The sequence below is a fragment of the Emys orbicularis genome, chromosome 9, assembly GCF_028017835.1.
Source record: "Emys orbicularis isolate rEmyOrb1 chromosome 9, rEmyOrb1.hap1, whole genome shotgun sequence".
NCBI lineage: Eukaryota > Metazoa > Chordata > Testudines > Emydidae > Emys > Emys orbicularis.
The window spans coordinates 90775544-90797762 of record NC_088691.1 but is presented as its reverse complement, the minus strand read 5'-3'; the positions used below and the strand labels follow the sequence as shown (position 1 = coordinate 90797762).

The window sequence follows — 22219 nt, the reverse complement described above, 5'->3', positions numbered from 1 at the left end:
ATAACGTTTCCATGCTGTGTAAAACAGCATAAGGGATGAAGCTGTGATTGTGGTGCCAAACATTCAAACTACATATTGTTAACTATTGCCTTTTCCTATTTGCACTAGTTCTTAAAATTCAACTGTTTGTTGGTAATTTAGCAAATGACACCAGTCATTTCACTTGCTTTTTAACCATACTTCCCCCAACCATTTTGCATATGTTTAAAATTTTGCTCCTCCTTTTGGTTACATCTTTAAAAAAGGACACTTTGGTTATTGAAACCTCAGAAAGATGTGGCACGCGGTGGATGAGAGAAGCTTTATGCAAGGTAAAGTCATGTATTAAAACTGACAATTGGACTTTATTTGCAGAAACAAATTTTAGATTAATATATATAAAGAGAGTGATATGTGTTTGTTCTTTTCATGGAGTGATATCATACTGGATTCTTCTTTACCAAGAAGTTTTAGCATATGTAGCATCAAATTCAGCACCTAGATCAATGTCTATAATTAAAGTGTAATATCAGTGTCTATAATTAAAGTGTAATAATGTAAATGTTAATCCAAAAATTAAGTTAGAGAAATTTTAGAGTTGAAGAGCACAGTGATCTATGTAAAATATTATGTTCACTTTGTGTATCATTTTCAAAGAAAAAGCACTTTCCTATTAGCTAGCATGTGAATGAATTATAGATTCTCATATTTGTTAGTCTGTAACAGAGTGAAGTAAAATTTACATTTAACAACATGTCTGTGAATGGATAATCTGATTATACAAATGTTGAATCAAAGCACCTTATACTATGCTGCTTAAATTTGTTTGTAATTGCACCTTTTGTTATCTGCACATTTTTTCTTATTGAACATTCTTGCGTGATAACATTGCTCCCTGTGGGTCTAAGTGGAAAATTAGCCAACCTACAGCATCATTTACTTATATCATTATATTTCAATACTATGTTGTATTGTGAGTTCAGTGCTTCAAAAATAAAAGCTACTTCCATTTGTTTACTTTGATTATTTAATCTGTTTTACTTTTTCACTTTAAAATTAAAAATCAAATGCTACATAAAGCTTTAAGGACAGAAGAACAAATAACATCTATTCACTTGAGTTGGGTTAGCAGTTACAAGTTAATAATTTTCCCACTAATGTAGCTTTTTTTAAAATATAATTTTTAGTTAAAACATTTGCTTTCATATTCCAACTATAAAAAAAATTCTTTCTAGCTTTAACCAGGAAGTAACTATCCTTTCTGACTGCTATCAGATTGCAATTTAGGTTTTTTAAATGTATGCACATATCTATTGTTTTTGGTGCATATAAAGTAGGCATATTTACACATCTGGGGGGGAGGGATAGCTCAGTGGTTTGAGCATTGGCCTGCTAAACCCAGGGTTGTGAGTTCAATCCTTGAGGGGAGCCATTTAGGGCTCTGGGGCAAAAAAACAACTGTCAGGGACAGTACTTGGTCCTGCTAGTGAAGGCAGGGACTGGACTCAATGACCTTTCAAGGTCCCTTCCAGTTCTATGAGATAGGTATATCTCCATATATTATTATTTATCTTGGCAAATCATGAAACATTTTAAAAATGTCACTGAGAGCATCTTTTTAAAGAAGGCATAAATAACAAAACACAGCTCTAGTTTCTTTACCCATTCTATACAACCAAGATCCTTACATCAGCCTGCCTGCCTTCCCCATATCTGTAAATCAATATCATCTAAAGCAGGGGTCAGCAACCTTTGGCACGCAGCTCGCCAGGGTAAGCACCCTGGCGGGCCGGGCTGATTTGTTTACCTGCCGCGTCTGCAGGTTCGGCCGATCGCGGCTCCCACTCCTCCTTGTAGCAACCTTTTATGTACTTGAAAACTGTTATCATGTCCCCTCTCAGTCTTCTCTACTCCAGACTAAACAAACCCAATTTTTTCAATCTTCCCTCATAGGTCATATTTTCTAGACCATCATTTTGTTGCTCTTCTCTGGACTTTCTCCAATTTGTCCACATCTTTCCTGAAATGTGGCGCCCAGAACTGGACACAATATTCCAGTTGAGGCCTAATCAGCACAAGTAGAGCGGAAGAATTACTTCTCACATCTTGCTTACAATATTCCTGCTAATACATCCCAGAATGATGTTTGCTTTTTTTGCAACAGCCTTACACTGTTGACTCATATTTAGCTTGTGATCCACTATGACCCCCAGATCTCTTTCCGCAATACTCCTTCCTAGGCAGTCATTTCCCATTTTGTAAGTGTGCAATTGATTGTTCCTTCCTAAGTGGAGTACTTTGTATTTGTCCTTATTGAATTTCATCCTATTTACTTCAGAACATTTCTCCAGTTTGTCCAGATCATTTTGAATTTTAATCCTATCCTCCAAAGCACTTGCAACCCAGCTTGGTATTGTCCGCAAACTTTATAAGTGTACTCTCTATGCCATTATCTAAATCATTGATGAAGATATTGAACAGAACCGGACCCAGAACCGATCCCTGCAGGACCCCACTCGTTATGCCCTTCCAGCATGACTGTAAACCACTGATAACTACCAGTTATGCACCCACCTTATAGTAGTTCCATCTAAGTTGTATTTCCCTAGTTTGTTTATGAGTATCAAAATCCTTACTAAAGTCAAGATATACCACATTTACCGCTTCCCCCCTATCCACAAGGCTTGTTACCCTGTCAAAGAAAGCTATCAGGTTGGTTTGACACGATTTGTTCTTGACAAATCCATGCTGACTGTTATTTTATCACCTTATTATCTTCTAGGTGTTTGCAAATTGATTGCTTAATTATTTGCTCCATTATCTTTCCAGGTACAGAAGTTAAGCTGACTGGTCTGTAATTCCCCGGGTTGTCCTTATTTCCCTTTTTATAGATGGGCACTATATTTGCCCTTTTCTAGTCTTCTGGAATGTCTCCAGTATTACTTTTCTGGAATGTTTTCCAGTATTACTTTTCCAACAGATATCTGTGGTAGTTAAAGTTCCCCAATATTACCAGGTCTTGTGATCTGGATATTTCTGTTTATTCTAGAAATGCCTCATCTGCCTCCTCTTCCAGATTTAGACCCCTATCATGGTGTCACTCCTATTTTCTCCCCCTTTTATCTCAACCCAGAAACTTTTCTGCCTCTCACCTTCTTCTGGATCTCAGAGCAAGTGTACATATTCTTGATGTATAATGCAACACCTCCTTCGGTTTTATCCTGCCTGACCTTCCTGAACAAGCTATACCCCTATTTACCAACATTCCCCTCATGAGGCGTATCCCACCAATGTGTGATGCCAAGTAAGTCATAATTTAGATTATGCACTAAAACTTCCAGTTCTTCCTGTTTGTTCCCCATACTCCTTGCATTTGTGTATATAAATCTAAGATGTAAAGCAGATTCCTTCACTTAATTCCATCCTGTTGCTCATATGACTCTATAGTAATTTACCATTCCTTCTCACTAGCTTGGTGAGTCACCATGCAAAGATGCTCTTTCCCTTCTTAGATGGACCCCATCTTTTCCCAGCACTCCTCCTTCCCAGAACAGCATCCCATACATACATACTGTGCATGTAAAGGACATGCAGAATAAGTTTCCTATGTCAACTCCACTCATGAGTACAAAGAAGCAGTGTCGTCCAGTGGGTTGAGCACGAGACTGAGAGTCAGGACACCAGAGGCCAGATCTTCAGCTGATGTAAATTACAGAGCTCTGACAATTTGCATTACCTAAGTATCTGCTATGCCATTGGTCTACTGTGTCACTGTAACCAAGTCACTTCTCTTTCTTCCTTTGTCCATGAAGTCTATTTGGACGATGTTCTTCATAGTGCTTACTATGTGTTTGCAGAGTGCCTGGAACAATCAGCATTGGTATCATTAAGCACTACTATAATATAGTGGTGAATCATTTGTTTTATCCACTGATCACTATTTTATTTTTATTAATGTTCTGTGAAGATATTCCATTTATTTTTTCTCACTGGCCCCCTAATTACTTAAGCAACACAATGTGCAGAAAAATATTTTTTCTGCTAAAGCTCCTATTTTATCCATTGATTCTTTCTACAGATTTACATACAGCTGCAGATCCTTCACACCTACCATGTGCATTTTGATAAGTCATTCTTTCACATTTTTGATACTATCAGCAGTTTAATTTATTTGTACCAAATTAACTGTATGGAAAACAAGATAACCTTTGACATTAAAGTAAATTTTTATATTTATTTGCACACTAAGGAAAGCCACTGCATTCTGATGTTACTGGTAAAGTTACTGCAATGCTAAATAGAATATAAAGACTGAAATGAAAGTAACACAAATAAATAACACTTGCTTCTACAGTGCAAATTGTATGTTGTGAATGTATGAGTTACATTTAGTGCTTACAAAAAGTTTAAACAGTCACACAATGTCACCCTGGTAATTGTGCATCTTATTGGTCTTTCTTTTTTTGTGTATGCAGTGTAGTTGTAGCCGTGTCAGTCCCAGGATATTAGAGAGACAAGGTGGGCGAGATAATATATTTTATTGGACCATCTTCTGTTGGTGAGAGAGACAAGCTTTTGAGCCACAAAGAGCTCTTCTTCAGGTCTGTGTGGGTCGAAAGCTTGTCTCTCACCAACAGAAGTTGGTCCAATAAAAGATATTACCTCACCCACCTTTCCTTTTTTGTGGACAGTTTTAAACATAGTTTATATGATATTAAAAGTTATATCCATTCCTTTTAGACAGTTTCTTTTTCCTTAAGCAAAGAGGGAAACTTCAATTTTTAATAGGAAATAGTAAAACTTTTTTAGAACTGATAAATTATAAAGGAGGTGTTTAAAGCTAAAACATTTGACAATAAATAATACTTGTCCATAGCTGTAGAAGTCTCAAGTTTAGCTAAAGATTTTACTCCTCTCTTTTCTTTATATGGAAGTTCATGCATCAGACCTGCTTTATTTTAAACAATCTCAACTTTGTTTATTAGCATTTAATGTTAAAATCAGGCAGTTTTTTGCAGAAGTATTGGACATTTTTATATACCTATTTTCAACTATATTTTGAAAATATAACACATTCCATTAAAATATTTTGTGCATTAAGCACCCATTTTTATGTGAAGTGCGGCTTGGAAAACAGTGCAGTATTCCACATTATAGTGCAATATTCCATTATACATTGGAGAATTTTGGTGAATTTTTCTTCATATTGTAGTTTGAGGAATTTCCTTGTATAATCCATTTACATGTGTTCACAGAGGACATCAAAATAGCATAGTCAGACACCTCTGATGCACAGCACTTATTTGTATTCTTTTCACACAGCAGTTCATTAACAGATGATTACTGTGCCTGGCTTTTCAGCTTGCTCTGTATTTTGATTGTTAAATGGGATGAAGCAGAATTTCCAGCTGACAAATGGATCTGCAGACCACATCCCCTCTGTCAATTGAATGTCATGACACCTAAACCAGTATGCTGTTGCGATTAGAAAGCTGTTTATGAAGTATAGCCAGGGGACATTCATCTCCATGTAGGCTGGAATCTGAGCACCAAGCAACAAGATGATCATCTGAAGGAAAACAAAAGGTGTCCAGGTGCCAAGAAAGCAGATGAGGAGTCTTGTCAAAAGCTGCTTTTTACAGACAGTGCAATCGCAGTCAGATGCATATGAAAAGATTAAAACAGTCACACTTGTAAAGGAAATAATCCGGACGGACCGCACCATAGTTATAACTTCTGACCAACAAATCACAAGAGCCACACCTATAACAAACAGGATGGTTAATGATAGCCAGTAGCTCTGAACACTGATATAGAAAGGGCATGTAAAAAAGTGGTTCTGTATTTCTAATTCTGCAGAGACAGCTGGAACTTTCAGAATATAAAAGAGGACTGAAATCCATATAAAAACCACAGCAAGTATATAAAGTAGTCTTTGACCTATGCTAGCAGGTTTAGGGGTTTGAGCTATAGTCATGTAATAATCCAGAACAGACACAAGACAAACTGGGTAATGCAAGACACCATACATAAGGGAAATTATCTGAGTGAATAGACAAATGTGGTACTTGGTAAATCTCACACCCCAAAGTGCAAAGTCCTCAAAATAGGAGATGAAAGCTATATTCACCAGAAGTGTGAAGTCAAGGAGTGCCAGTGAAATACAGAAATATCCCATAAAACTTTGTTTTACATCCCGTCTTCTAACTCGCAACATGAAGAGATTGAGCAACACTTTTCCAAGCATAATCAGGAGCAGCATACAGCTAGCTTCAAGAGGTTGATTGAGTTGGCTGTAGTATTGAAGGGAACAATTTGCACAAGACATGGCAGCCATTCTTCAAGGATAAGAGCCAGCAAAATACATCTTACAGGACACAGTGGTTCACACCTGAAAAGAGAGTTAATGACAGTCTTGGAAAGTATATTAACTGATTACTGTTGTAACTCTCCTGCCAATCATAACTTCCCCCCCGGAAGAGATGTTACGAACCACTTGACTTTCAATGGTCCCTTGAAATGTGTTATCCACTTATGCTAACAATCTGTTCCACCTTGTATTTAGCTGTGACGCTCTTAGTACATTTCCCAGACCTGAAGAAGAGCTCTGTGTAATCTCAAAACTTGTCTCTCTCACCAATAGAAATTGATCCAAAAAAAGATATTACCTGACCCACCTTGTCTCTCTAATTTCCTGGGACCAACACAGCTACAACAACACTGCATACAATCATAACTTCGTTGTCAGTCGAGCAGTTATAAAACTCCTACTTGAATTTTCACAAGTCTTTGATTGTGTATAAAGCTTAAATGAAACACCATTTTATTGACAGCAAGTTCCTTTATCTTCTGTACATGTTCTTAGTTTTGGGAATTAAAAGACCTGTCATCTTAAATAATTTAAATTTAGATTTTATTTTTACTGAGCGATTTCACTATTTGTTTTCCATTTGGATTTTTTGGTTTTCTTTTTATAACTTGTTTGCATATGTTCATTTCTATACAAAGTGAGCCTGGGATGGCTGCTTCACCTACATCGGCATGGTAACATCCTCATGCTTATGCTGTCCTCTGGAAGAAGTCATTTTGCTTTCCTCCATTTTTCCTAGAGAATCAGGATGTGGTAAGATTAACTGTCCTTATCTGTGTGTTTAGAGAAGTGAATAAGAGTAAATGAATTAGATTGCCACCTAATATAATTTAAAAAATCTGTTTCCTAATCCCACAAAGCCAATAACTATCACTTTTTCATTTTTTTTTTTAAAAGTGGCTTTCTCTCCTCACCCAGTCTTCTACAAAGAAGCCACTACAACCCTGTGGGTGATGTCTGCTCGCTTACTTTCTCCTCTGCCTGCTTCTTGGAGAAAATTGGGTGTGGGGTGCTTTAAGCCACAGTTTCCCCAGGAGTAGCTCCTCCTGATCGGCTGAGGAAGCCTTGCAGATTGAAGCAGCCCAAGTCTAGAGCACTCTTAGGCCCCTGTGCACAGAGGCATGTGTAGTATGGAAGTACCAGTTGTAGTTAAGGTAGAGTTAAGTTTTGCACTTTCAGCCAATGTTCAACTATTTTGTTACATATGAAGAACATAGCGTATCCTTCCCTAAATTACAGTACTTTGAAATTAGAATTAATTTTCTGAAAATTTACAAGTAATTCCATTAATTAGGTTGAGTTAAATAATCAAAAGTGGGTCCTTTAAAAAATTAGCATTGGGTGTCAGACTTTTTGTGTCTAATGGTTTCAGAACAGAGTAAGACACTTCAAATAATTAAAACTCAAATTTTGTGCATCGGCTACATTTGAAGAATTTTGGGGAGAATTAATGGTAACTTTTTTACATTATTCTTCATAACAGTTTCTCCTTCAGCAGAGACTGATAAATAATATTCCACTATAGAGAATTCTACAAAGAATTGCCCTCTTTCAAAATGGCAGCCATCTCCTCCTTTTGTTCACTATGAGACTAAGGCTACCAACTGTCCTCAAGGGTGTTAGGGTCCACCATCACTCTGAGGGAATCTTGGTTTCACTTCTGTTGGGAACAGTTGGAGGCTGTGGCCATTTTGAAAACAGGCATCTTCCTGTGTTAAAAAACTGAGGCAGCAAAGGTGGGCATATACTAGTGCCAAATCGTGTTTGCCATATTCACATGAGTGAGGTTCCAATTCAACTCCCACTGATTTCAATTAATTTTGAATTGGACCTTTTAGTTCAATTAGCTTCAATAATACTCACTTGAGTAAGGTAAGTAGGATTTGGCCTTTAATAACAGTGGTTCTATTTCCTTAGAGAACTTGTATGTTACCACTTCCATAGTTAAACTCATCTTTAAACATATCTTTCTCAGCTTTTACACATAATTAAATACCACTTTCCCAAGATTGTTTTATATTCTCCCTATTGTAACTAATCTAATCCCATTCTCCATCCTATGTAGGATCCCATCAGGGGTGAAAGTAATTTAAAGGATTTACCGGTATGCCAGAGTCCTGAGCAGGGGGTGGGGCCTCAACTGGAAGGGGCGGGACCTTTAGAGCCCCAGGCCCTTTAAATCACTGCCAGAGCTACCAGCTTCAGAGCCCGGAGCCCCGGGCGGCGATTTAAAGGGCCCAGGGCTCCAGCCGCCACTACTGCCCCGGGCCCTTTAAATTGCCGCCAGAGCCCCGCTGCCAGAGCCAGCAGAGAGTTAAAGGACCCGGGGCGGTAGCGGCGGCTGGGGCTGGGGCGGTAGCGGTGGCCGGAGCCCTGGGCCCTTTAAATTGCCACCTGAGCCCTGCTGCTGGAGCCCTGGGGTAGCAGCAGCGGGGCTCCAGCAGTGATCTAAAGGGCCAGGGGCTCCCAGCTGCCGCTACCGCAGCGGGGTCCCAGGCCCTTTAAATCGCTGCCAGAGCCCCAGGGGTCCTAGCCACCTCTGCTACCCAGGGGCTCCGGCAGCTACCCCAGGCCCTTTAAATTGCCACCTGGGGAAGCTGGTCCGGTATGCCGTACTGGGGCGTACCGGCTTACTTTCACCTCTGGATCCCATTAATTTGTCATGTTTTTAGTTATTGTGATATGCAGTCTTAACTTCATCCTGAATTACTAAACTCTAATAGGGTGCTTATAAATACTGTATCATCATTATTAAAGAGCCTCCTGTTTCTTGAAAGCATGGTCCATAGCTTCCCTGTGAGAGAGAGAACATAAGTTGTCTTTTCATTCAGTAAGAATGATCAGTTTGCATTTTTCCACAAATAAGAATCTTTGCAGTCTCTATTATACTGCGAATATAACACTTATAATTATCTTAATATAACTTCATATATCAGATCTAGGCATTTTCATGAAACATTTTCATTCATCTTCCCTACACTTTACCCTTCTCTCCTTCCTTATCCCAATTCTCCCCTCAGAGGTTTCTGCTTCAGTTCTCAATTTTTTTCAGCTGCTACAGACCAACTTTTGCTTCCAACATTCTATTTTTAACAAGTTAAAAAATCTATTGTCCAAAAAAAAATTTTTTCCAGGGGAGCTGAAAAACTTTTTACCTGCCAAGACTTTATTCGGGGTATTATGTTCCTCTTGCAACACTCATCTGTCTGTCAGTACTTTCACCTGCTTCAGGTGAAAGAGAGCTGCAAGCATTCACCCTGCATTAGGGTGGTGTGATCAACTGTTTCAGGGGAAAACCCCAGAACTCATGCCATGGCCATTAAGGTAAATAAATAAAGAATTATTCTTCCATTCTCTTTTATGCCTGATTAATTTATATTTAAATCTCCATCCACATCTTGTTACCATTTTGCATAAATAGACAACATTTGTGAACTAGGTGTAATTTAAGTACTACTCTCAATGGGAAGAGAAGACAGGGTTATCTGGCGTTTGAATTTTACTGTCTCCCCAACTTTAATGATAACTAGTGGATATATACCTCACGTTAGAAGGTGGCCCGAAGGCTTTCAATATACTATACACACATTTATACTATTAAAATAATTGTACATTTGAAAGCATATTGTCAAGTTCAGGACACATTTAACCTGGTTACACTTGGACAGATCTTTCCACGTTTAATCAAACAGCGATGAAAATACTTTACAGGTGAACTGAAAATCTGCTAAATCAGGAGGCAAATACTGGTCCAAGCTTAACAAATGGCTCTTAATTTTGTTTGCACCATCACCTATAAATGTTGTTTGCATGTGCAAATTTAGTCACTGGTGCATAAATACCTTGCAACACCGGCAACAACAGTGCCATGCGAACATCTATTCTCACTTTCAAGTGATGTAAATAAGAGGCGGGCAGCATTATCTCTCATAAATGTAAACAAAGCAATTGGCTGAACTAGAAGTAGGACTGACCGGAGTTGTAGGCTCTAAATTTTTACATTGTTTTTTTTTTTTTTTGAGTGCATTCATGCTTTAACTCAATTTACTGTGTGCAACATGGCCCACATTTTCAAAAGTGCACATCATGCAAGAGTTCACTCTGTAATTGTGTACTGGCTGTTGCATGTGCACAAGTCAGGCTGGAGCAATTTTGTGTGTGTGTAGGCAAAGAACATTATACAATATAAATTAAAGCACTTATGAATGGATGAAAAAAATAACGTGTACTATTCTGCATACATCAATTCTCCTACCTGCTGAACATGTGAGGAAGGACCTGTGGTCAATCAGCATCAAAAGGGTTAGTGGTATTAACTCCTGCACAATAATACCAGAGTCCTTTATTCAAAGAGAGAGAACTTTTGCCCATAGCCCCTGCCCCAAATGTTGTTGCTGTCATTTTCAACTATCCAGCGAATAGTTAAGTTGTGTCAGCATTTCTATTATAAACCACTATTTTCAAAAGGCCTAAAAGGTTCACTGTGGGGTGAAACTCAATTCATGTAGTCATAACATTTTGTTTTCATAGATCATAGACTATCAGGGTTGGAAGGGACCTCAGGAGGTCATCTAGTTCAACCCCCTGCTCAAAGCAGGACCAATCCCCAACTAAATCATCCCAGCCAGGGCTTTGTCAAGCCTGACCTTAAAAACCTCTAAGGAAGGAGATTCCACCACCTCCCTAGGTAACCCATTCCAGTGCTTCACCACCCTCCTAGTGAAAAAGTTTTTCCTAATATCCAATCTAAACCTCCCCGACTGCAACTTGAGACCATTACTCCTTGTTCTGTCATCTGGTACCACTGAGAACAGTCTAGATCCATCCTCTTTGGAACCCCCTTTCAGGTAGTTGAAAGCAGCTATCAAATCCCCCCTCATTCTTCTCTTCTGCACACTAAACAATCCCAGTTCCCTCAGCCTTTCCTCATAAGTCATGTGCTCCAGCCCCCTATTCATTTTTGTTGCCCTCCACTGGACTCTTTCCAATTTTTCCACATCCTTCTTGTAGTGTGGGGCCCAAAACTGGACACAGTACTCCAGAAGAGGCATCACCGATGCCAAATAGAGGGAAATAATCACGTCCCTCGATCTGCTGGCAATGCTCCTACTTATACAGCCCAAAATGCCGTTAGCTTTCTTGGCAACAAGGGCACACTGTTGACTCATATCCAGCTTCTCATGCACTGAAACCCCTAGGTCCTTTTCTGCAGAACTGCTGCCTAGCCACTCGGTCCCTAGTCTGTAGCAGTGCATGGGATTCTTCCATCCTAAGTGCAGGACTCTGCACTTGTCCTTGGTGAACCTCATCAGATTTCTTTTGGCCCAATCCTCTAATTTGTCTAGGTCCCTCTGTATCCTATCCCTACCCTCCAGCATATCTACCACTCCTCCCAGTTTAGTGTCATCTGCAAACTTGCTGAGGGTGCAATCCATGCCATCATCCAGATCATTAATGAAGATATGAACAAAACTGGCCCCAGGACCAACCCTTGGGGCACTCTGCTTACTACCGGCTGCCAACTAGACATGGAGCCATTGATCACTACCTGTTGAGCCCGATGATCTAGCCAGCTTTCTATCCACCTTATAGTCCATTCATCCAGCCCACACTACTTTAACTTGCTGGCAAGAATACTGTGGGAGTCTGTATCAAAACTTTGCTAAAGTCAAGGACTAACACGTCCACTGCTTTCCCCTCATCCACAGAGCCAGTTAACTCGTCACAGAAGGCAATTAGGTTAGTCAGGCATGACTTGCCCTTGGTGAATACATGCTGACTGTTCCTGATCACTTTCCTCTCTTCTAAGTGCTTCAAAATTGATTCCTTGAGGACCTGCTCCATGATTTTTCCAGGGACTGAGGTGAGGCTGACTGGCCTGTAGTTCCCCGGATCCTCCTCCTTCCCTTTTTTAAAAAGATGGGCACTACATTAGCTTTTTTCCAGTCATCTGGGACCTCCCCCAATCGCCATGAGTTTTCAAAGATAATGGCCAATGGCTCTGCAATCACATCCGCTAACTCCTTTAGCACCCTCGGATGCAGGCATCCAGTCCCATGGACTTGTGCTCGTCCAGCTTTTTTAAATAGTCCTGAACCACTTCTTTCTCCACAGAGGGCTGGTCACCTCCTCCTCATACTGTGCTGCCCAGTGCAGTAGTCTGGGAGATGACCTTGTTTGTGAAGACAGAGGCAAAAAAAGCATTGAGTACATTAGCTTTTTCCACATCCTCTGTGACTAGCCCCCACTTTCCTTGACCACCTTCTTGTTGCTAATATACCTGAAGAAACCCTTCTTGTAACTCTTAACATCCCTTGCTAGCTGCAACTTCAAGTGTGATTTGGCCTTCCTGATTTCTCTCCTGCATACCTGAGCAATATTTTTATACTCCTCCCTGGTCATTTGTCCAATCTCCCACTTCTTCTAAGCTTCTTTTTTGTGTTTAAGATCAACAAGGATTTCACTGTTAAGCCAAGCTGGTCGCCTGCCATATTTATTATTCTTTCTACACATCGGGATGGTTTGTTCCTGCAATAAGGATTCTTTAAAATACAGCCAGCTCTCCTGGCCTTCTTTCCCCCTCATGTTATTCTCCCAGGGGATCCTGCCCATCAGTTCCCTGAGGGAGTCTGCTTTTCTGAAGTCCAGGGTCTGTATTCTGCTGCTCTCCTTTTTTCCTTGTGTCAGGATCCTGAACTCGACCATCTCATGGTCACTGCTTCCCAGGTTCCCATCCACTTTTGCCTCCCCTACTAATTCTTCCCTGTTTGTGAGCAGCAGGTCAAGAAGAGCTCTGCCCCTAGTTGGTTCCTTCAGCACTTGCACTAGGAAATTGTCCCCTACACTTTCCAAAAACTTCCTGGATTGTCTGTGCACTGCTGTATTGCTCTCCAGCAGATATCGGGGTGATTGAAGTCCCCCATGAGAACCAGGGCCTGTGACCTAGTAACTTCTGTTAGTTGCCTGAAGAAAGCCTCGTCTATCTCATTCCCCTGATCTGGTGGTCTATAGCAGACTCCCACCACCACATCACTCTTGTTGTTCACACTTCTAAACTTAATCCAGAGACTCTCAGGTTTTTCTGCAGTTTCATACCGGAGCTCTGAGCAGTCATACTGCTCTCTTACATACAATGCAACTCCCCCACCTTTTCTGCCCTGCCCGTCCTTCCTGAACAGTTTATATCCATCCATGACACTACTCCAGTCATGTGAAAAGCGAAAGAGAGTCCTGTGGCACCTTATAGACTAACAGACGTATGACGAAGTGGGTATTCACCCACAAAAGCTTATGCTCCAATACGTCTGTTAGTCTATAAGGTGCCACAGGACTCTTTTTTGCTTTTTACAGATCCAGACTAACATGGCTACCCCTCTGATACCAGTCATGTGAGTTATCCCACCAAGTCTCTGTTATTCCAATCACATCATAATTCCTTGACTGTGCCAGGACTTCCAGTTCTCCCTGCTTGTTTCCCAGGCTTCTTGCATTTGTGTATAGGCAATTACGATAACTCGCTGATCATCCTGCTTTGTCAGTATGAGGCAGGAGTCCTCCCCTCTTGCGCTCTCCAAACACTTTAAAACAAACCTTACTGTATTAAAACTGCCACCAAAACAAAGTTGTTTTTTAAAATATATTAGAGACAAGGGATGAGGGTTGCACTGAGTAGGAAAACTTAATCTTTTCTTTTTCTTGGTCTTGTGGTGAGAGCAATGGGTCAGAGAGAGGTGTTTAGGGAAGAAACAGTATTCGTGCCAGCAAGTGACTGGCCACAGAAAATCAACACTAGAACTGGGAGTAAAACCCTGGCGTTCCACTGCATACTCTGCTCTGACTGTTAAACACATTGCTTCTCTTAGAAATCACAGGTCTCGGGGTGGGAGGGGTCTCTCCCCTGGGGGGTGAGATGGGGTCTCGGGGCGACTCCCTCCCAGCAGGTGAGGCGGGGGCGAGGGAGGTCTCTCCCCTGGCGGGTGAGGTGGGGTCTCTCCCAGCGGGTGAGGCGGGGGCGAGGGAGGTCTCTCCCCTGGCGGGTGAGGTGGGGTCTCGGGTTGGGAGGGGTCTCGGAGCGAGGGGGGAGGTCTCGGGGTGGGAGGGGTCTCAGGGCGACTCTCCCCCAGCGGGTGAGTCGGGGTGAGGGGGTCTCTCCCCTGGCGGGTGAGGTGGAGTCTCGGAGCGAGGGGGGAGGTCTCGGGGTCTCTCCCCTGGCGGGTGAGGAGGGGTCTCAGGGCGACTCTCCCCCAGCGGGTGAGTCGGGGCGAGGGGGTCTGTCCCCTGGCGGGTCAGGAGGGGTCTCGGGGCGAGCCGGGGTCTCTCCCCGCGCGGGCGAGGTGGGGTCGGACCGAGGGGGGGGGGGCGGGAGAGTGTCTCCCGCAACCGGCCGGGGCAGGCAATGCAGACAGGCTGCCCAAGGCTGGGGCGGGCGGTTTGTGCCGGTGGTGGGAGCTCTAGCGATGGGGGGAAGCCCCTGCTCGCTGAGCTCGGAGGAGCCAAACCCACCTGCAGACGCTGCCTCCACGCCTGGCAGCCCGAGAGAAGTGGCTTGCTGCGCCCCAGCCTCCTTCCCCCCAGCCCCGGACGGGGCTGCCTCACAGCTCCCCGGTCGGCGCTGTCCCGTGCCGCTCTGGGTACGCGCGCGGGGGGCTCGTGGCTGCTCCCCCAGTTTCCCTGGGGGGGCAGCTGCGGCTGGCGGGGTCCCCCCGGGCTCCGCCCTGGGACGGGAGACGGGCCTGGCGGAGGAGCAGCCGCCCACAGGGAGGGGACTGCTGGTGCGGAACAGCGCACACAGCACTGCCCTGCCTGGCGCCCGCGGCGCTGGGCGGGCCCGCAGAGCCGGTTGGGTCCGACGAGAACAGGGTGTAGGCGCATCGCAGGGCCCCTCTGCCGCTCCCCTGGGGGTGGCTGGCCCCGCACGCCCCCTGCACCCGGGGCGGGATGAGGCCCATCGCACGCCGTTCCCTAGCTAGCTGGACTCCTGCCGGCCGGGGTCAACAGCGCTGGGGCCCAGACTGGAAAGATAGTTTCTCTCCTTCCCAGGGCCCCATGCTGGGAAAACAGGCGCCCAACTTCCTCATATTTGTGCGCGTCTTCAGGTCCCAGGAGCGCCAAAGGTCAGAGCATGGATCGCGGGGGTGTTTGAGTACAGGACTTTGGGCTGTCCTGTTTCTAGTCATAGACTCCTAGACGTGTAGGGCTGGCCGGGACCTGGAGAAGTCATCAACAGAATCAGCTAAACCTCCACCAGCCTTGTGCCAGGGGGTTTGTCCAACCTGCTCTTAAAAACTCCAGTGATGGCGATTCCACAACCTCCGGTGGAAGCCTGTTCTAGAGCTTAACTACCCTATAGTGGTGACCTCTCTCTCCGATGCCCAGCCAGGGCCATTGGAGCAGTGGCAATAAGCACACGCAGGGAGGCAGAGGGTGGAGTTCACAGTAGCTGCAGTCTTTTGGGGGAGACCCTAAGCCATTGTTGGAGCTACTGGGCGGGGAGGAGAAGATTGTGAAGGGAGCCTGATGGGGGTATTAGATTGAAGTTAGAGACTGGGGACTGCTTGTGCTCCCTGAGTGGGAGATGGAAACCAAGCACTCCTACCCCTGGTCTAGGGCAGTGTTTCCAAAAAGGTTGGTCCTAACCCACCAGTGGATTGCAGAAGGCACTAGGCAGCAGGTCACAGGCCCAGTGAGGAGGAGAGAACTGGGAGGGGAGGGGAGTTGTAGAATAAGATTGCCCTGCATTCACCCCACAGCAGTGGCTCCAGTCCTGAGGCCTGGGTCCTGCTCCCCACTCCAGGTACTACAACCTGAAGCACAAGGTTACACTACTGCCCCTCTGTGATGATGAAGGGGCACACAGGCCACATTTGAGTGAGTGCTGCTGTGGGATGAGCTCACTTTCTTCCCCCCCCCCCTTCTCTTCCCCACATACAGGGGCCTCCCCTCAGTGCTGGGCTGGGATTAGGTTTGCAGTGCTGAGGCACAGGGTGCTGTTGTGCGTGGTGGATGCTTCCTTGACAGGGCAAGGGGCAAGAGTAGGCAAAGGACGCTGATCCCTATGATTTTGGGCCACCGTCATGAATTTGGACCATGGCTGGGCCACAATAAAAGACAAAATGCAGATGGGGGGGTTGCCTTAGTAAAAAGTTTGGGAACCAGTGGGCTAGGGATCAGTCATGGGGCCCATGAATAGTCAAGTCCAAGTGAAATCAGCAATCTACAGCATCAGGCTCCAGGAATTTTAAAGTTTGGAATATGGAGTGTACATGTTTTGTTTTGAAATGATTTTGTTGGAGTTTGAATGTTTAGTGTGCTGTTATAGTCCTTTTCTCGGCACTCAGCTGATAGAGAAGATAATTCCAGGTGAATGTGGATACTATTTCCTACTGTGTTACAGTGAGATCCTTAGCTTGCAACTTGCCAGCATTTGCCAGGGAAACATGTTGAGACCCAAACAGTGAGGGATGAGGATGTTGGTCCAGGAGAAGATTTATTTTATAAAGTGTAATTACTGAAGCGCAGTAGGAACCTGATCCAAAGTCTATTGAAGGCAATGAAAAGAGACCAATTTTAAACCCCACTGTGATTGATCAAAGTGGAGGACATACTCCCAATAAAATATTAGCACCTAGAGCCCATAATAGGTGCTTTTTAAAATAAGTTGCCATAAATAAAGTCTTGTATACAGTGGGGATGGCCAGTGGATCTGCTTAGTGATTAACAATTAATATGCCTGCTCAAACACCAAGCTCGTGTGTGGCAGCTGGGCTTACTGGCACCTGAGGTGATTATCCCATTCATGGGCTCTCCACATCCCCCTGCCCTCAGCACAGGGGAACCTGTGGCCAGGGCCGGCTCCAGGCACCAGGCAACCAAGCACATGCTTGGGGCGGCACCTGGTAAGGGGCAGCCAATCTTGGGGTGGTGGGGGGCAGCGCGACGCAGCGCTCGGCGGGGGGGGGTTTCGGCGGCGTGGCACTCGGTGGGGGGTGGGGGGGTGTTACGGCGGGGCGGCGCTTTTTTTTGCTGCTTGGGGCGGCAAAAAGGTTAGAGCCGGCCCTGCCTGTGTCAGCTCCACTGCCAGGGACTTCTATTCCTACAGCGTGTTGGGTAGGAATTGTAACAATCTAACCGAGGATTTCCAGAATGCATAACACTGGTTCCCACCTCATATATTTGGACCAACATGATCATGATGTTGTCATTCTTGTATAGTCAGTGGCTTCAGGAAGGAAATGTGTCAGCTTCAAAGCTAGTTGACTTTGATTGCATATTATCTTTGATGTGTAGCTTCTGTTGTTTTTTTTGATCGAGTTAAGAACTTTTCTTAACCAATTTCTTCCTGTTTCCAGATCAAGCTATTGACTTTTGTGTTTTTTTTAAAGCCACTTGCTGATATGGTATGTTAAAGATATTATGGTATTTTGGATTGTCTATAGAAATTCAGAAGTAAAGTCTTTTGGGATTGTTTCAGTGCATATGGAAACTTTGACTTCTCTTTAAGCACAAACTCTTATTTAACATACTCTAGTATAGCTAAAAGCTGAGTCTTTAACCCATTACATTACTATTTTAATATTTTTTTCAGGAAAGTTTACAAATACTTAACTCCTTTAAAGATAAAAAGTCCTGTAGATTTGCTGCCTATAGCTACTCCCTTGCACTTTTATAGAACCTCTTGTGATGGGTTTGGTCACAGAAATTCCCTCAAGATTGTCACTAGATGTGCTGGGATACCACTGAGAACAAACTCCCCTGCCAGAGAAGCCTTCCCTACACTCCCGTCTTGCTGAGCTGCGCAGACCAAGAGGTTGGGTCACGCACCCTGCAGTTCACAGAGACTAAGATTCACTTATCCCAGGGGCTTCTCAGTTAACAGGAACTTTCCCAACACTCAGTATTCAGTCTTTCTGGGAGCCTAAACCCCAAATGAATCCATTTTACTCTGTATAAAGTTTATACAGGGTAAACTCATAAATTGTCCACCCTCTAGAACACTGATAGAGAGATATGCACAGCCGTTTGCTCCCACAGGTATTAATTATTTACTCTGCGTTAATTAATAAGCAAAAGTGATTTTATTAAGTATAAAAAGTAGGATTTAAGTGGTTCCAAGTAATAACAGATAGCTACACCAATCTACACTAGTTGATCTGATTCTTGATGCTAAATGTTAGGCATCAGAGGACATCCCTTATTAAAAGGGACAAGTGAGCTTCACTCTAAGATATAAGGCACCAAATAAGGAACATTCTTGTAACATCACATACCCAGTGAATTTTCAGACAGCTACACTATGGAGACTAGACAAAATTCATCTCTGGAATAAGAATCACAGCTCCTAGTGAAATCAATAGAAGCTATGTCTGCTTATTGCAGGGGCAGGCATGGCTCACGATTTCTAATTACAAGTGTCACTCTTAGCTCTCTCTTCCTGGGAGCAACCAGTTTAGCTGCACTGAGATTACCTCATTTTTCTTAACCTAAGGAAAAAACATCAATATGGCAGGTTTCAAATCAACACTGCAAAATAGAAACCTTAAACTATCTTACAATGCAGAGAACAAACTCACTTAATTCCCAATACCATTTTCCATTTCCTCATGCCAACAAGAGCTCATCACCACACAACAGAGCTAGAAGGGAATAAATGCAGGTAGTTGACCTTTTATAGTTTCCTCTCCTGTATAGGTTCTTCCTAGAGAAGAAAGAATTTGGCCCATTATTAGGAAGTTGCAAGGTTTAGATTGACCACCTGTTGTTCTCAACTGCAAATTGAGACACTGGCTCAGATTCCACTGCATTAAAGTGACAGTACAGAATTCAATACAGAGTCTCTATATAAATAACATTACAGTTTTGTTTAACACTGACCTGGTCCGAGCCAAGTAGGTTCCATCTTCTCATGTCAAGTTATCCATGACCCCCTTCTTTTTCTTAATTTCTTCTAGTCATAACTCAGTTTATCCTCCTGTAGCCTCCCTCATAGCTGTATTGTCAGCAACTCAATGAGCTGAATTTCCAGTTGTATAATGACCTCAAGTGATTGTACCCTAAGCATGTCACACAAGAATTCCACATTATTCTGAAAAGCCTCTTCTGATCTTTTCTGGAGAACAAACTGAGCATTACTACAGCATGTAAGATATAGCTGGGGAGTTTTATATTGATAAATGAGCTTCATAAGTATGAACTATTCAAATGAATGAAATACCCCTCAGAGATCAAGTGTCACTAGCAATTTCTAATTGTTTGAGGATGATCACCCTGTTAGACTTACAAAACCTAGGGCCAGCAAGTGGCTATAGAATCCTTCTGTGAGTGTGAGGATAAGGGAGAGATAGGGACTAGTAGTGAGAGCACTTAGCTGACATGAAGAAGGATAAGAAATGGAATTGAGGATTGGGAGCCAAGACTGTATTCTAGTCCCAGTTTTGCCACTGATTTACAGCATGAGCTTCAGCATTTAAAGTTAATTAGATTAATCTAACTAGAGTAAACAGAAAAGTGCCCCTTCCTGGAGTTCAGCTTGGTCCTGTGTCTTCCAGCTGTGGAGCCCAGCATTCCGAAAGGCATTCTCTCCCTTCTGGTTCCCAAGAAGCCACTGTTTAAAATCTTCCTTGGACACCTATATAAGGTGAGCTAGAGTTAATTTCTTGTCACCGGGACCAGGCAATGCCCTCTTGTGTTTGTGTCTGATCTGAAGTCAATGGGAATCTTTCCACTGAACTCAAATGGGAATGATGGTTTAAGCTCTGTGTCTGTTTTGCATTGTTGTGAAAGCTGTCATGCTGATATTCTATTCCTTTCATTAAGAGAAGTGAGGTGATATCAATCTACCTACGCTGGCTGCTCCCAGGAAGAAAGTTGCTTTCTAGTGAACCTTACAAGTGAACCACATTTTCTCCTTCTGTGACTTCACTGGGAGCTGTACTCCTTATGCCTTTACACTTAACATTTGCAATTCTGGCCTCACTTCACTTAATTTGCAATTCTGGTACTGCTATAATCGGCCTTTCATAATCTAGGCCCTCAGTAATTGAGTAATGTCTCTATGTCTCTGCCCTGAAGTTACAGTCAGCTAGGAGGGACTGGCTTTTGGTTCTTAGGAGTAAATCTACAACACAGCTTTCTCAGTTTAGGGTTGATGTTAGGGCACTATTCAAAGCCCATGTACTATGTCAGGTTCATTCCTATTTGGCTTTTGATTCCCCTTGTGTTTTTCTCCCCTCTCTCCCCTCTCCACAATGTATTAATCCCATTCCTTTCCTAGTCCTTACATTAACTGGGAATAGTTTCCGCTTTTGTGGTTAGGAAGGTTGCAGGAAGTCTATTGTGCTTGTGGTCAATGTTTTGGTTCTTGTTGGTGGCCTGCCTACTTGGCCTTCATTTGTGATGTTAATTTGTGCTGATTTTATCATAGGATCCTTATATGCTGGTCTCTTGGACATAAATAGTCCACTCCATTCCTCAATTTCCTCTTCTATATGAGGTGGGTAGTGATATTTACTCATCTCATAGTGATGTTGTGAAACTACATAGCTAATAGTTAATGCTTTAAATGCCCTTTGAAATCCTCCTTAAGTACAGGAGTGCAAAGTGTTGTTAGTATAATAACAGTTGTCCTGTGCATCATGTTTGTCAGAGTATAAGTGCTATAGGGCTGGGACCTGATCTTTTTATATGTTTTATAGCACTGTCTACTGTGCTGTTTAAATAATAATGGGCCAAATTATCCCCTCTGCCTGTGAAGAGGAAGAAAACCAGCAGGAGTGTTTAGACAAGGAGGTTGGTTCCCTCTGTAACATCATACCTTTGTCCCTGAACCTCCCAGAGGGCCTTTGACTAGAATAGGGATTCCTATGGGGGGATGGAACAGGTTGGAGGCAGGGTAGAGGGTGGTACAGGAAGGGGGGTTAACTAAGTTTTTTGTCTCTGGGCTTATGCACTGCTGCTTCACTCTAGGTGTCTGGATGCCTATCTCCCACCTAAGCCCCAGGGCAATTCATGAACCAGGGGAAGATAGGCATTCGACTGCTAGTCTTGCCCACAGGACCCGATCTGATAGGTGCCCTCTGAGTATGCATACCATATTGGGCCCCATTCAGAAGTCAGCTAAAGGAGGAGGAGATGGTGATCATCTTATAACTTCTAGCCCAGTGGTTAGAGCACTCACCTAGGATATGGGAGACCCAGGTTCAATTCTCCCCTCCTGCAGTAGTGGGAGACTGGGGACTCCCAACTCCCAGGAGAGTGCGCTGACCACTGAGCTAAGGGATAGTCTGACATGGGATTCCTTCAGTCTCTCCTGTTGAAGCTGTATCATTGAGAAATAATGAAAGACTGATTGGAGCAGGGGGACTTGACCGAAGGACTCCTGCCCCCTAGGTGGGTATTTAACCACTTGGAGTGTAGGAGGGTGCTCTGGGCTGGGACAGAGGGGTTCAGAGGGCTGGAGGGGGATCAGGGCTGGGACAGGGGGTTGGGGCACAGAAGGGGGTCGGGGTGCAGGCTCCGGGCGGTGCTTACCTCAAGTAGCTCCTGGAAGCAGCAGCATGTCCCCCCTCCATCTCCTACACGGAGGCGCGTCTAGGCAGCTCTGTGCAGTGCGCCGTCCGCAAGTGCCGCCCCTGCAGCTCCCATTGGCCGTTGTTGCGGAGCCACGGCAGGCAGGGAGCCTGCTTTAACCTCGCTGTGCCACCAACTGGACTTTTAATTGCCTGGTCAGCACTGCTGACCGGAGCCGCTGAGGTCCCTTTTCAACTGGGCGTTACGGTAAAAAACCGGACACCTGACAACCCTACTCAGGGTTGGTGTAGCCTATTAGAATGGAGAGACACTCTGCTCTCTCATGACGACTTTATTACTTTAGAC

General features: G+C 43.7%; 1 protein-coding gene across 1 annotated transcript; it reads right to left on the bottom strand.

The window, feature by feature from the left end:
• Nucleotides 1–4677: 4677 nt before the first annotated feature.
• Nucleotides 4678–6316, bottom strand: GPR160 (G protein-coupled receptor 160). The gene has a single exon (XM_065411074.1). The coding sequence runs from the start codon at nt 6314–6316 to the stop codon at nt 5309–5311; it is 1008 nt and encodes a 335-aa protein (XP_065267146.1). The 3' UTR covers nt 4678–5308.
• Nucleotides 6317–22219: the final 15903 nt, after the last annotated feature.

What these genes read in the sequence shown, in the direction of transcription:
- GPR160 (XM_065411074.1), bottom strand. Translation starts at nt 6,316, where the DNA reads ATGGCTGCCATGTCTTGTGCAAATTGTTCCCTTCAATACTACAGCCAA.